The 14,799-nt window shown below is 40.2% G+C and overlaps 1 protein-coding gene across 5 annotated transcripts in view; it reads left to right on the forward strand.

The window, feature by feature from the left end:
* The window catches only part of LRRC3B (leucine rich repeat containing 3B), a 45,392-nt gene extending 32,627 nt beyond the window's left edge, over positions 1 to 12,765 (forward strand). For all 5 annotated transcript variants that reach the window (XM_085051138.1, XM_085051142.1, XM_085051139.1 and 2 more), the window contains exon 2: positions 11,504 to 12,765. In XM_085051138.1, coding sequence (XP_084907264.1) covers positions 11,669 to 12,448 — 780 coding nt within the window. In that variant the 5' untranslated portion in view covers positions 11,504 to 11,668 and the 3' untranslated portion in view covers positions 12,449 to 12,765. The remainder of the gene's footprint in view (positions 1 to 11,503) is intronic.
* The last annotated feature ends 2,034 nt before the right edge of the window (positions 12,766 to 14,799 follow it).

A 14,799-nucleotide genomic window follows, 5' to 3' on the forward strand; every position in this document is an offset into this window, starting at 1 on the left:
GGTTCCACCTGGCCCTAAATTCTTAATTAGGGAAGTGCTGCCAGCACAAGATGGCATTGAAGCTTTACACTGCTAGGTTTCACTTGTATGGAAGATCCTCACCTGAAGCAGAGCTACAGAAGTTGTGCTTGGGCTAAGTTTTTCCTTAGCTTCTAATGGCAGTAGCAGCCAGCAGGGCTGAAAGCAGGTCCTGATGGGAACCTTGTAATCTTGCTTTCATGGGAGTGCAAAAGCCCTGTGTCTGACTATTCCAGAGTACCACACGTTGAGCTTTTAGAGTTATAATGATATCTAAATATAGAAAGAAAATCTATAATTGGCACAGTAAAAAAAGAGATAAGTTTCTCTGGCAAGCTGGTGAAAAAGAAATTACAGTTATTTGAAGCTGCTCATGGATTAAAATATTAAAAGCAGGGATGTGGTTTTAGCGATACAGTAGACATTTATGATACCTTTGCTTGACACTTTGGTGCAGAAATGGGAAGTACATTGTGTGTATGTGTGGTGTTGTAGATGTGCTCTTGGCTCTCTCAGCTGTGCAAGAGGCAGTGTGCAGGTGTAATAACCATTGGCACAGCAAAACCAGCATCGCTGATCAGCCAGTTTCTTTGGCAAGCCCAAATGGTTTGTGGTTAACTCAGTGTGTCACTTGATTATGGAAGGTCACTTGAATGTCTTTTAAAGTTCCTTAATTGCTTATTGAGCTCATAATTATTCCATTCTTGCTGTCTCTTTCACTATTTTCTGAATTGTGTTCATAAGTCACAATTTTAGTTTCAATAGTAGAAGCTTGTGGTTTTGTGGTGTTGAGCATTCACTTTTAAGTGTAGGGCTTTTAATTGGAAGTTTCAAACTTGATTGGTTTCTTTTATATACTGGTACACATTTTATTTTTCTTGCCTTTTTCTAAATGAGTTACTCTACTTCTGCATGCTTCTTTAAGGTCCTGTTATTATACAGCTAACATATTTCAAAGCACAAGGAGCTGAATTAATAACTGCTGAGGCACTCTATTTTAATTGCTGTCCCGTTTTGCTAATTTATCTTGTGTTCTTTTCCTCCCCTTTAAGATTTTTTCAGAGTAATTGCTCTGAAAGTATGTTATTTTTCTTTCTAGTCTGATTTTGTATGGTATAACAATTTGGGTTGCTTCATTTTAGTAGTAGCTTCTACTGGTTTCTTTCCTTGCAGATTCCTTGTGCCATAGATTATTGCTCTGTGTTTCTGTCACTGGGCAGTTGTGCTTGGAGAGGAGCAGCCTTGCTTTCCTGGCGTTTAACACTGCAGGGTAATCCAGACCCAGTTAAGGGCAAGAGTTTGTGAAACTGGGTGCTGAACTCTCACTGCAACACTTCCTCTGCTCACATCTGTATTTCCTGTTGAGCCACCTAACCCAAGAAATGGTTTCATCGCTGCTGACCCATCGCAGTTCCTGGGAACCTGCTCTGTGACAGAGGGCCAGCTGGAAAAGGCAACTTCCAGCCATGCTCTCCTTCATTCTCCTTCTCACTGTCTTGCTTTGGAGTCTGCAGCACCTCTGCTGCAGGACTCCCTGGTGCCCCAGTGTCTGCTCCCAGCAGCTGTCCTGCTGCTGCTTTGGGCAACTGATGGCAGCTTTGCAGAGCCACCAGTGTGTTCCTCGCTAAATGGCCCCTTCAGGTTTGCACACTTACTTCTGCCTTGCTGACTTTGTTATCAGCACAGCCTCCCCAGCCTAATTACAACTTCTCTCAGCCTGCTAAGTTGCAGGAGCATCTGGATGAACCTCCAATGAGCCTAAAGATTACAGTACACAGAGCCAAATAAGCTCCCGTAAAAGTGGAAGAAAGGTCTCTAGGTGGTCTGAATCTTCTCTTTGCAAGGTGGTTCCCTAAAGGCCTCCGTTTCTGGTAACACAGTTTTCTTACCAGGGGTTGGACTTACACTTTGCAAAAAAAGAATGAGATTTTCAACTGGGCAAGGACACCATCTGCAGTCACCAGATGCAGTTATCAAGTTTAAATTGCAAGACTTGCCACTGATTATGCTGGTAGTCATTGAGGTAATCAGTGTAATTATGTTGAGATCAAGACAACATTTTCTCTGATCTGATAGATTCTGCTGAATTAAGGAGCGTCCATCATTAGCTGCTGGAAAGAGTATGGCTCCAACTGGGCACTTGTCTGTTTCACTTTGATCATGTTATTTATAATATGGGGGAAAAATAAATTGGCAAATATTGTGAAATTGGCATTTTATGATGAAAACATTTTCCACTGGATTGTATCAGAATCCTTGAAAACCTACTTCATTGCTTAGTCATGAAAGGCTCCTAGGTATTCTCTTCATAACCAGACTTTAGAACAGACTTTAGTCTGGGTCTCTTCACCCAAGGAAGAGAAAGTATTTCCATTTCAAGTTATTTTAAGCTTTCAGAGTATATTTTTTTTTCTATTATAGATCATATGGAAGATTGACTCAGCTGCAGCTGGAAAGGATTTTCTTGCCAAACAGAATGGTTGTTGATGTTTTCTCAGAAAATGTGACTGTAACTTGGTAGAATATAATCCCAAACTTAAAAAAGTTTTTTACTCTAATGCACACTAATAATCTAGGAACAAATGATGCCGCTTTGGAGAACTTTTCACAAGTAGTCATTTGTGTGTGTTGGAGCATTTTCCTTTAGCAACTGTGGTGTGGTTCTTCATGTACTTATATAGTGTTAAAAAAATCTTTTTGCCAGATGTGTTTGCTGAGCGGTACCTGGCATGTCTTGAGCCTTTGTTCATTTCTTCCACAGGTTGTCAAGACAATTTCTTCCAAATATAGTGATAAATTATGTTCTAGATTATGACGTATTTTATATCTTTTTCTTTTCATTTTTAACTTATGTTGCCACTGCATACGCAGTGTATGTAACATTTTCTTTGCTTTTTCAAATAGCATAGATGTGCATACAAAATTCTGTTGATATTTCCCATCAGGGTATATTGCCCAGGGAAGGGACAGGAGCCTTCTGTAATCTGCATCAGATGAAGAGGATTCAGGAGATAATAAGAAAAGTAGGCAGCACTGAATACCTTCTAAAAAGCAGGTGATTCAATTTTTATTAAGCTCAAAAGAACCTGGTCTGAGAGCATCCCCAACAGCTGTTCCTTTAATTTCCAGCAAGTTACCAAATTTTGTTCCAAGAAATGTGTTGCCACAGAAGACTTCCAAGAGCAAAGCATAATGAGAAAGTTAGGAGATGATTGGTAATATTTTTCTGTCATCAATCTGTTATTATATCTGCTAAGCCTCACACAATTATTTATCAGCTGAGAGTTATGAAATAATTCCTGACTTGACAGGAAAAGGGAAAAAAGTCAAATACATTTTTTAACATGAACCCAACCCATCAGTCTTAAAGTGCTGATTCATTTGCCCACACAGTATAATTAAGATGTTAATCTGTAATAAGGAGTGATACATTCAGTGATCTCACAATCAGAAAGTAATTATAGCTTAAAATGTTCATTTGGCTCTCCTCAACCATTTTATTACTCTGTGACAGTTAAGGGAGGGCATTCACAGCTCAGGATCTATAAACCTTTACCTACACACTTTGCTTCTACAACTGGAAGTGGTTTGCCATGAGCAGTTATATATAGATGCCTTTGCTGGAAGTTTTTTTGGGAACAAAATGTCGATTTGCATTCTGAGTCCTGTCCTAGGGGAGGATATTATAGTTTGAGTACATTTGGTGTTTCATTAGATAATGAATCCATTATGTAGTTTAAGTTCAGGCTCACACTGATTAATCACGACATTTCAATTATTCATAGAATCAGTGATCTTTTGCACCCCTTTTTTCCCCACCTCATTTGCTGTTGGCTTCTATTAATTTCTCTTTTTACTGCCTTAGGATTTTTCATCTTTCCATATTCTGAAATCCTGAAAATTTCCACTGCTGGAGACTTTCATATGGGAATTTAAATCACCTGGCACCTTGCAAGCAGCTCGTGGCACCTGTCTGGTTTGGTGCTTCATAGCATCTTAACTTTCTACATTCAAGGTGACTGAGCTGTGAAGCAGCCAGGCCTCCACGTTTGGGAAGTGACAGGGAGAGATGCCTGAAAGTCACAGGTTGTCCTGGGAGTCCAAGCCAGATTCTTGTTTCATCTGCTAAATGGAACTTTCTCATCTTGTCCTGGAGCCATGGAGAAGGTTGAGTTGCCTGACTCAGAGTCCCTCTGTGCAGCTAGTGAGTTGCTCCTGGCTGGGGTGTGCTGACAGTACACAAGTGGCATTGTTTTAAGGATTTTATTGTTTGTTTGTTTGAAGGAATTCACTTTGATACCCATGAAATTCATTGTTCTGTAGCACACAGACAGCACAGAGGTCAGAAGTGGCTGCTGCATTCCCCTTTGGGTCCTGCTGCTCCAGCCCAGCTCCAGCTCACGAGTATCATCACTCTGCAGCTCAGTACCCACTCAGTCAGTCACATTGCCATGGTGTAGTTTTATCAGATTTCCATAGGGAAATGAGAAAGGTCCTCAACTTCTTATTTTTACGTCAGTCCTCTTGTGTTTTTAAAGATTGGTGGGCTGATTCAGCCTGCAGATGTTGGTGGAGACAGGCAGGATTTCATGGAGGTTTTTCACCAATGTGCACAGTCTTTGCTGGCCTCCAGAGGCTCAGCTGCTCTCAAACATGGCACACAGGTGCACAGGACAGCCCAGAGGGTAGATTACTGGGAGCTCTCTATTTACCAGTAGTGTAAGATTCATTAAGATTAGGATGTATATAAATAGTTCTTTCCCTGGATATCTCCTCTGTTTTAACATTGTCATTAGCAATAGTTTGGGAGTAGTGGTGGCAACTCTTTCGTTGGGTTCAGGTAAAATTGTCCTGTCCTCAGTGCCCCAGCAAACTGAACTTTTCAGGCTGGATAATGGCCAGTTAATTTTAGCCTATAATCTCCACCCTATGGCTGTCTTGTCAATACTAATTGCAAGGTAATATTTTTAGAGATAAAGTAGTATATAGCTTTTTATAACAATGAGGAAAGAAAGAGGAGTACAAAGTTATAAAATACAGCTCTATGTATGTGGATAGCAAGGTAGGGGGGTGTGTGTGTTTTGTAACAAGCAGACTGGCATTATACTGGAAGCAGAACTCATGGGAAACAATGTATTAGAAAGGGGAGTATTCCCTGTTTCCATGGTTAATTTGCTAACCCTGGTGTAACCCAAAAATATTCAATATGGCAAAGTTAAGACCTGTTTTAATAGAAAATATAAAACTAGATTTATCAATGAGCATCTTTCCTATAAACCAACATAGTCCGTGTCTTAAAGGAGGGAAAAAACTTATAATAATATCAGGTCTTTCAAAACTATAAAACATTATTTTCAGTAATTTTCTGGAAGTCCATTAAAATAATGATCTTTTTACAGTGTTCCATTTAATGGAACTTTAGTTATAAAATTTTAATATTTATTCAAAGTGCAAGTTTGCTTTAAAGATGTCTAAAAAAAGAGCCCTGTAGGAGTCTTATTTCCTAGACTTTTCTAATTCTGTATCAAAATTCCGATGCTGGCATGCAAGAAAGTTGTTAGTCTGAAGGGTAGGACTTTACTTAGACCAGGCTTGAAAAGTTGAGTTATTTTTTAAGAGATCTCTTGAGGGCTTACTGGGAGATGAGAGCTTCTTTTGAAGGCAGCAGAGCTGCCCACAGAAATAGGAGCAGTCTATAGGTTCATATATTAGTTGTATGGGCTGTACGGGAGGAGGATGGGAGGCACCCTGACCCGGGCAGTGCATCTCTGGTGTGGAGGGCCATCAGCTGTTTCAGGGATGCCTTCAGTATCAACTGAGGAAACAGTAATGTTGTTGTGAACTCTATGATCACAAGGAGTGTGGAGCTCTGTGGTGCCATTTGGGGTCCATTTTCAAATGAGGACTTCTCTGTGCCTAAAGTTAGTAGCAAGGTCACTTCAGTTTTACAGCTGTACATCCTCAGAAGCATGGAAAGCCTAGGCAGGTGAATTGTACATCAGTCCCTCTGATCCACATTCTTGGGAAGCTGGGTTGTACGTAATTTTTTCCAATTTTTCTGGTGATTGAAAAGTGACAGACCAGACAGATTGAGTGCAGTCATGATGCAGGCAACAGCTCAGCCCCTGAGGTTGATCACTGTCTTCTTTCTTCTCTCTGTTCCCATCTTGTCTTCTTGTTTGAGCACATAAGCTACAGTAACAGGAAATTCCTTTCTAATCAAGGAGACTTCAGTAACCTTAAGTACAAATTGCATGTGTAGTCACCAAGCATCAGTAGTTAGCTGTGGCCCCTTTGACATTGCTGCAGTAATAGACGCAATCTTTCTCGTCAATGCATCCAGCTTTGAAGAGGAGACATTATTCTAGCACCTTACATTATTGATAGGGAAAACGAGGTTGCTATCACTGCATTTCCTTCACAGTGAGACGTGTGTGCTGTGCAGTCCTTTTTGCACATGCAAGAGGATTGTTTAGTTGCTCAAGTGCCAGTGAAAGCATAATTTAGCTTATGAGATTGCACAAGTGATCATGCATGAGAAGGAAGTATCACTTGACATAAGACATCAGCAGTGAAGAACCTTAGTAGCCAGACTTTCTGACCCTGGAAGCCACATAAAACTCTGCAGCTGGCTGCCAGCTATGCTCTTACTTTCATGACCATGCTTTAGCTGCAGCTTGATGCCATAGCACCTTCAGTGTTTTTTCCTCAGCATCCACTGCATCCCAAAGAAAGAGCAGAACAACATCTTCAAAGTATCTGCAATATGTATCCAGTTGTTTCTGCTATGAGGTTGTGTTCTGCACTGTGCCTGTGCTAGTCAGCTTATGGAATGAAGAAGCTTTTAGGATGAGATCTTTCTCTGTTTCCCCATTTTTTCTTGTTTGTCAATTACAGCAACAAAAATTAAAGCCTCTTGTTCCTGAAGAGTCCTTACAGCCCGTGATCTCATGAAGGCCAGTGAGGCACTGAGAGCTGCTGCTTATTCTTCCCATCAGTGTTTGACAAGCAGGTAAAACAAGTGAGGATGCTGTGTGTGAATCTGGGAGTTCTTATGTTGGGATGGATCTGTGTGACCCCGTTCTGCAGACTTAATTTGTGGCCCTCATTCTGTGATTTACAACACGAATCATCTCATAAAGACATTTATCATAAAAAAATTGGATCATGGTTTTGTCTTTATCATGTGAGATCTTGCTTGATGCATAGCTGTCAGGAGAAGGGTGATGGTTTTGGTTTTTCCTCAACAGAAATCTTTGGGAATTCACCTGACACTGTCTGAGAATTCAAGTGAAATTCCAAGTAGAAGTGTTGTCATTTTGGAGCAACTTGAACAAAGCTATTTGTCACAGGTCATGTTTGTAGTGCTAGAAGGTTGTCTTTGAAGTACCTATTACAATATAGATACACAATGCATGGAGAGGACATCTGATGAAAAAACAGGGAGTAAATCCCTTTCTCACATCTGAAAGATACAAATTTCCAGGAAGAATATCATCAACACGTGTTTCCACAGATTTCACCTGAGGGCGGAGGGGGTTGTGTGTGTGAGTGTGCTCAAAATACTATAGGCAGAATACCTCCTAAGGTTGGTTGTACTCTGTGTTTTGAATCTGCTGAGAGCAGTGGCTGACCCTCAAGTGCAAGAATTTGGTAGCTGTTCCATTCTCTCATTTTTCACAGTAGAAACCCCTTCCCCTAGTCAGACATCTTTAACTACACATATATGATTGATTATTTTTTTGTGCACCTTTTGTTGTCTTAGTATTGTCTTAAACAACAAAACGTCTCAGTCTATGTAATTTTTTGGCTTTTGTGTGTGATGGTTATAGGATTTCCTATCATCCTAGATCTTCATCTGAAGACAAAACAGCATAAATTAGTACGGCAGGCAGTCTTGTCCTGGACTTTCTATGTCACTTGGCTGAGTCTGTGGGCCCTTTTTCCATGTCGGTAGTTGGAGGCTCTAATGCTTCCTTTCACCACTAGTTTCTTGTGGGCAGAAGTTATTTATCAAATGGATAATTTAGTAGTGTTGCATTCAGGAGCTAAGGTATGGTCTCTGCACCTTGCTTGCAGTAAAGATGAACATTTGCAAGTATATGACACCTGAAGCTCAGTAGAAATCTCACTATGTTTTGAAAGCAATGTGCTTTCCCTGAGGATTTCAGGATTTGTACATTTTTCTGCGTTGTTGGATGTTAGCACTGAGTGAGTGGTCTTGGGGGAGCTGGAGACAAGGAAGCCTTGGAAACCTTTTTAAATTGCAAGACTGTAAAGAACTCTTCTGTGCAATCTTCTGCCTGTAGTATTATTCCCCTGCAATATTTGACTTGGCGTTAGGTATTCTATGTTTGTACTTGTATTTTAGAAATGTACACAAAAAGCTTTTTTATACACGCTGCTACCAGTGCTCCAGGTATTGCTGTCGTTTCCCTGTGCCTTCGTTCACTTTTTTTTTCCTTTATTTGCAGATTTATAATTAATTCATATTATTTATTTTAATTCTGTGTCTTTCATCTTTTTGTCTGTAGTCATTAGTGTTTCTGTGTGGTATATCTCTCTTTTGTTTGTTCCAGCTTTGACACCTTCTTTATTTATTGTGTTCCAAGCAGAGGAAATTAGATAGAGCTCAAGAAGCCACAGATCTTCCTATTGGCATTAGAAATGTGTGGATCCTAGTTTTCTTCACTTTCTTGCAGTCTAGAAGTAAAGGAAGTTCTTGCTCTAAGTTTATTGTGGAAACCTGCACCTCAGATGTCCCTTGGATTGGATATTCTGAAGCAAACAAAGTTCTGTTTACCCTGACTGATGCTCAGTCCCATTGGCTTTCTTCTGCTTAATTTACTGAGAATTTGTTGAGCTTTGTTCTTATTCAGACAAGTTTTGTTGACTGGGTTGTTAATTACAGGTTTAAACTTGTATTTGCTTGATCTAACAACTTAAAACATTGGGAGTTTTTTTCCTCTCTATATTCATTTACTTAGGGCTTTAGAAGAGGTATTGCTTCATTAAATGCTATCCTGCTTAGTCTGTAATGACTCTACTTCTTCTACTCTAAACACATTAATACATTAAATACTTACATTTGTCTTCAGTGGGATGAGGATGTTCCACATTGGCTCTGGTGCTTGGGGCCTCCTTGATGCATGATCTTTGCTGGCTTAGCTGTACTGTGGGGGACTCAGCAGAGTCCACGTTGTAATTCCAGGTTGACAGGGTTTTTTAGCCTGTAATAAATTTTATATTTATTTGTCACACTGATGAGAACAGTATGATTTTATGCTTCTATAAAATTAAGCACCTGAGACTACTTCAGGTCTTTGCTCTTTCCCCCATCTCTTCCTGCAGGATTCCATCACCATGCAAGCAGTGGGTGATGAGATGATGCTCATTCTGTGGTGATGAGGTGGACCACTCATCTGCTCTTTTGGTGCAGTAGTACAGTAGTGAGACGTGTGAAGGGAAAAGAAAATAGGTGGCTGTTTTTCCAGGGGACAGGCTGTCCTGCCACAGCACCCAGGGCTGCTGGAGGGAGCAGCAGATTGCCAGCTCCGAGTGCCAGGCCGAGCAGCTGCCAGCTCCAGCTTGGCCTCTGAATGGGCTGCATTTTAGCAAGTGCTTAGCGCTTTTGGGCAGGCTGGGGAAAAAGAAACCAACTTGTGGAGCTTATCTCCTTCGGTAGCAGGTTTCTGTCTGGTCTGCACAGCAGGCACTGCAGTGACCAAAGAGCCAAAGGGAGAAATGGGAAGGAGGCACTCAGTGCAACAGGATTCTTTCAAGTAAACCCTGTTTTTTCCATGGGGGTCATGAAGGACTTAATTGACTTGGGAGGTGCTACCTCACCTCTCTCTCCTCCAAGGGAGCTTTTTGTGCTCTGTTTAGTTTTCTTCTAAATAATGTCTCCAGGGTTAACTTCACAATTTCTCATTGCTAATAATTTAATTTCCTTTTAATTTTAGAGTAGAAGCTTCATGGAATCCAAGTATAAGCTTTCTGTTTAGGTTCTTGGGCAATCACTGGTTTTAACAATCGGTAAGTTGAAGATTAGTGGTGATACACTGCTCTGTGTGGTTGTTGCAGTGAGAGTATGCTGAGCTTTTGCCATTCCCGAGCCATGGAGCAATCATACATTGTGTACATGCTATTAAGATTGCTTTGGGTTGTTTCGTTTTTCTTTTTGTGTGGGGTTACTGACATACTGAGCCTCAGCAAAAAGGGTTAAATAGAACTTGAGCTATGAGTTTGAAATTATGCTTGACACATCTGATCCATATTACTGCAATGTGTCAGCAATTGCAGTTGGTATGTCAGTTTTGCAAGCAAAAAAGTGATTACAATGCGATTTCTTCTTTTTCATGTAAAATCACATACATCCTCTGTGCAGGGATTTTCTTGTTCAGTGGACTACAGTGTGGATTTGGAAAAAAACATAATTCATTTATATGTAAATACAACCAGAAGGCTACAAATATCCAAGCCGCTACAAAGACAGAGAGCATGTACATGAAAACAAATGGACCTGCTGTTGTTAGAAATTCATGGTTTACCATGAAAGGGGTGGGGGGAAGAAAGTTGTCTTTGAAACCATATAGGTCAGCCATTCAGACTTTGTATTTGTATTCCAGTTAAAGGAGAAAATGGAATAGCTTCTCGATGTTTGCTATTTTAAAGCCAGCTTGAGGGGGGAGAAGCAGAAACATTTTTCATATGTCCTATTAGCAAATTACATGCCGTGAATAAGATACTTTAAAGTTTGGCTCGTATATAGGTTTTTGTGAGTTTTGTTTGTTTTGGAGGGTGGGGTATGTGAGTTTTTGGCAGTTGTTCAATTTCTTTTTCTCTTTGTTACATGAAAAGAAAATGTTCAAAAAAACTGGAAGTAGAAATTGTGTCTGTGGGTTTCACAAAATGTTGGGAGGTACAAGAAATCCATCATTCTAAAGCAAAAGAGAAGGAGGGGGAGACAAAAAAGGAGATGGTGGATGATTGTGGTGTCTTGCATCAGCATTTAGTTTACCTGATTTTTGTTCCTTGATATAGTAAAAATATTTCCTTGCTGAAGTACTTTGATTTGGACTTAAAATAGCATAAAGTATTTTGAGATAAGTTCACATTAACTACCACAAATTCCTCACTTAACCTTGTTGCTGGAGATGCAAGTCTTAGCTCCTATTAATGCATCTTCTACTTCAGCATGGAAAATGCAATTTAGTTTTATAGCTGTTTTAGAGGAGTCTGTGATGAAAGCAAACCAGTGCCTTCTCTAATATGTATTAAAGACCAAGCCTGTGCAAGTTGTAGTAAGTGTAGTCTATCCTCTTAAAAATGTCCTGGGGATTTATGTACTAAACTCAGATTAATGCTAATAGGAGTTACCTAAGATAATAGATAATTTATTTAGATAATTTCTCTTTTTATTTCTATTTTTTTTAATGAAAACAGAGTTTATGGTATTAAGAACTTTTTTCCTTTTTCTCTCTAGGAATGCTTCTAAGAAGCGTATTGATCATGAGGAAGCCCACGTGTTAGTAACCAGTTTTTGCTAATCACACTGAGGAAAATGAAGCCACATTTCAGCTTCGCCGAGCCTTTTCCCACCCTGTTGGCTGAATGAGAGATGGTCGTGTGATTATGCTGACAGCCCAGCATGCATTTGGTAGACCTGTGGTTAACTCGTTCCCTCTCCATGTGTCTGCTCTTACAAAGTTTTGTCCTCATGATACTGTGCTTTCATTCTGCCAGTATGTGCCCAAAAGGCTGCCTCTGTTCCCACTCCGGAGGTCTGAACGTCAGCTGTAGCAATGCAAACCTCAAGGAAATACCCAGAGATCTTCCTCCAGAAACAGTCTTACTTTATTTGGACTCCAATCAGATAACATCTATCCCCAACGAAATTTTTAAGGACTTGCACCAACTGAGAGTCCTCAATTTATCAAAAAACGGGATTGAGTTTATAGATGAACACGCCTTTAAAGGGGTGGCAGAAACCTTGCAGACTCTGGATTTGTCCGACAACCGGATTAAAAGCGTGCACAAAAACGCTTTCAACAACCTAAAGGCCAGGGCCAGGATTGCCAACAACCCCTGGCACTGTGACTGCACGCTGCAGCAGGTGCTGAGGAGCATGGCCTCCAACCACGAGACGGCCAACAATGTCATCTGCAAGACCTCTGTGCTGGACGAGCATGCGGGGAGACCCTTCCTCAACGCTGCCAACGACGCCGACCTCTGCAACCTCCCGAAAAAGACTACTGACTACGCCATGCTGGTCACCATGTTTGGCTGGTTCACCATGGTGATCTCCTACGTGGTTTATTACGTCCGACAGAACCAGGAGGATGCAAGGAGGCACCTTGAGTACTTGAAATCCCTGCCAAGCAGGCAAAAGAAACCAGACGAAGCCGATGACATTAGCACTGTGGTATAGTATTCTGAATACAATGACTGCCTTTGTGATGGAAACTAGAGTTGGCTGACGCTAAAACCAGAGGTTTACTTCAAACGTTCATTGTAAACATTAAGACTTTTGGGGCTTTTTTTCCTGTTTAACTGAATTACGCCACTGTTGAGCTTTCTAACAGAAAGTTTTGTCCGGGTGGTATACTTCAATTATTTCTCTGGTGGTATCCTAAAGCAAGTGAATTAATATGTAAACATTAGTTTAGACCCATTCCACTATTTAATAACGAAATTTATTTTTTTAATTTAAAAACCAAATAAAAGCTTAAATTTGAACCATGTAAAGCAGAGTAATTTATTGATCAGAAACCTGTCCTGTGCCAGAGCATGCTTGGCTTGTTCAGTGCTCATGAGGTAGAAGAGAGGAGCAATGATGAAGCGGGCTGTGAGAGGTCCAGGAGCAAAGGGTCCCCGAAGGGCACTTGTCACCCATGGGTGCAAGGTGAGCAGCTGGTTAATGGTAGCCCGTTTTGTGGGCTGCTTGCCACGATGGGAAAGGGGCACAGTGTGGGCAGAGCAGAGTGCCCTGTCTGTGAGTGTAAGGGACTGATGCTTGGTTAACCCCTCGGAGGGCATTTCGGCAGAGGTGGGGAGGAGGCAACCTGTAGGAGCTGCACTTCAGGACGGCGAAGAGAGGTAAGCTGGGGGCATGTGGTGGGTTTTCATCTTACACCCACTTACTGCCTTGCGTGAGCTTCAGGCATGTGACCTTACTGGGGAGTACAGCAAGAAGGCAACAGCAAGCTTAGTATGCTGTTTAAACTAGAGTACCACCAGTAATAATTAAAAAAAAAAAACTGATGGGTTTAAGCTGTATATTAGTTCATAATTAAATGTGACGTCTATTTTTGAGGGAGCAGCCTTTTAAAAAAATTGAAGGAAATAAATTAATATATAGGCTAGGCATATTCTTTTGTGTGTTAGGATTATATGTGTTTTTGTATGATTTTGTAGCTAAACGTTTGGGAAAATAGATCATCCACATGCAGTTAAACTCAGCCTTGCATATGAAATGGATATTTTAAATCTTTGCTGTCTTTAAAAACACAGTGTTTTTTCATAAAGTTTTCAAAGGGAAGAAATTCACCAGAATGTATTCCTCTTGTCCTTTATTACCATAATAAAATGATGCTTGTCTCTGGGTCCCTATAGGTCCAGTCTAACTGACATTGGAATATGTATTACAGAAGGGTGGATTAAAAAATGTATAAAATTCTGTTTCACAAGAGCAATTGTTAAAGGTCAGCCTTAAAAAATTTAAAAAACTCTCCAGAGTAATCTTTGCCATTAGTTTATCCATTATTTCTGTTACAGTTCTGTTACTCCTCTATATTTTAGAGGGCACAAGCTTGTTTATCTTATTTCTTTCAGAACATTGTTAAAATAATAGCTAAAATTTGTTTCAAAACAGATGAGAGAACAGGAAAAAAAAAGAAGATGGTTTTTAAAAAATGTACATAGGGTTAAGTTTTTATGTCATCTTTGTCGGGAGAGTCCTTGTGACCAACTTAGTTGTTTGCATATCACCATAAGCAGTTTTTGGCAAATTATGAGAATGTTCATGTTTGTGGGGGACACAGTCTGTCCATAAAATATCCTCTGTCTAATATTTTTGTCCCAGGCACCAACTCCCTTAATTAAAAATTTTATTTTCTAAGGAGAGGCAGCTGTTGATTGCACATCCTCCTTAGTTATCCTCTTCTACTTTCCTGTTTGCAAGCTCTGGCTATCTACCCCAGTCCCCCAAGCTTTGCATGGCCTCCTGCAGGACCCAAAAGAGTAGGGTTAAATACACATGGGAATCTGAAGAAAGCAGATAAAATGTTACACTGTACTGGCAGTATAACAAACTCTACTGAACAGGATGTGTAGTGCCTCTGTGTAGGCTGAGCAAAATTACTTCCTGATGTAATTCTCCTAATTTCTCTAAAATTGCCTTTGGAGTAAAATTGGTCTCATTTCTATCACTGTGTCCTCCAAGCAGTATTTAGGATCCCAGCTAAAATGCTACTTTTGGAAAAAGCAGGGGGAACTAGCTAAAAGATAGCTCTGAGCTAGAGGTACTAACAATCAAGAATTTGGTGGTGTTTTTTCACAGCTGAGTGCAGGAGTTTCTCCGCAAAATTTGGACAAAACTATTTAAACAACATTTAAGAAAATCTGGACAGTCTTTTAAAACACTTTAAAAACACTTTGCAAATGATTAAAATTTGATTTCAAGCAACATTTTCAAAAAGAACCCCTCTTCCCAAAACTGACTTAAGAAAAATACTAACATTTTATCTTTAGATTTTCTGGTTTTCCACTTTATTACTTGAT

The sequence above is a fragment of the Lichenostomus cassidix genome, chromosome 2 (assembly GCF_008360975.1).
Source record: "Lichenostomus cassidix isolate B80296 chromosome 2, HeHo_3.0, whole genome shotgun sequence".
NCBI lineage: Eukaryota > Metazoa > Chordata > Aves > Passeriformes > Meliphagidae > Lichenostomus > Lichenostomus cassidix.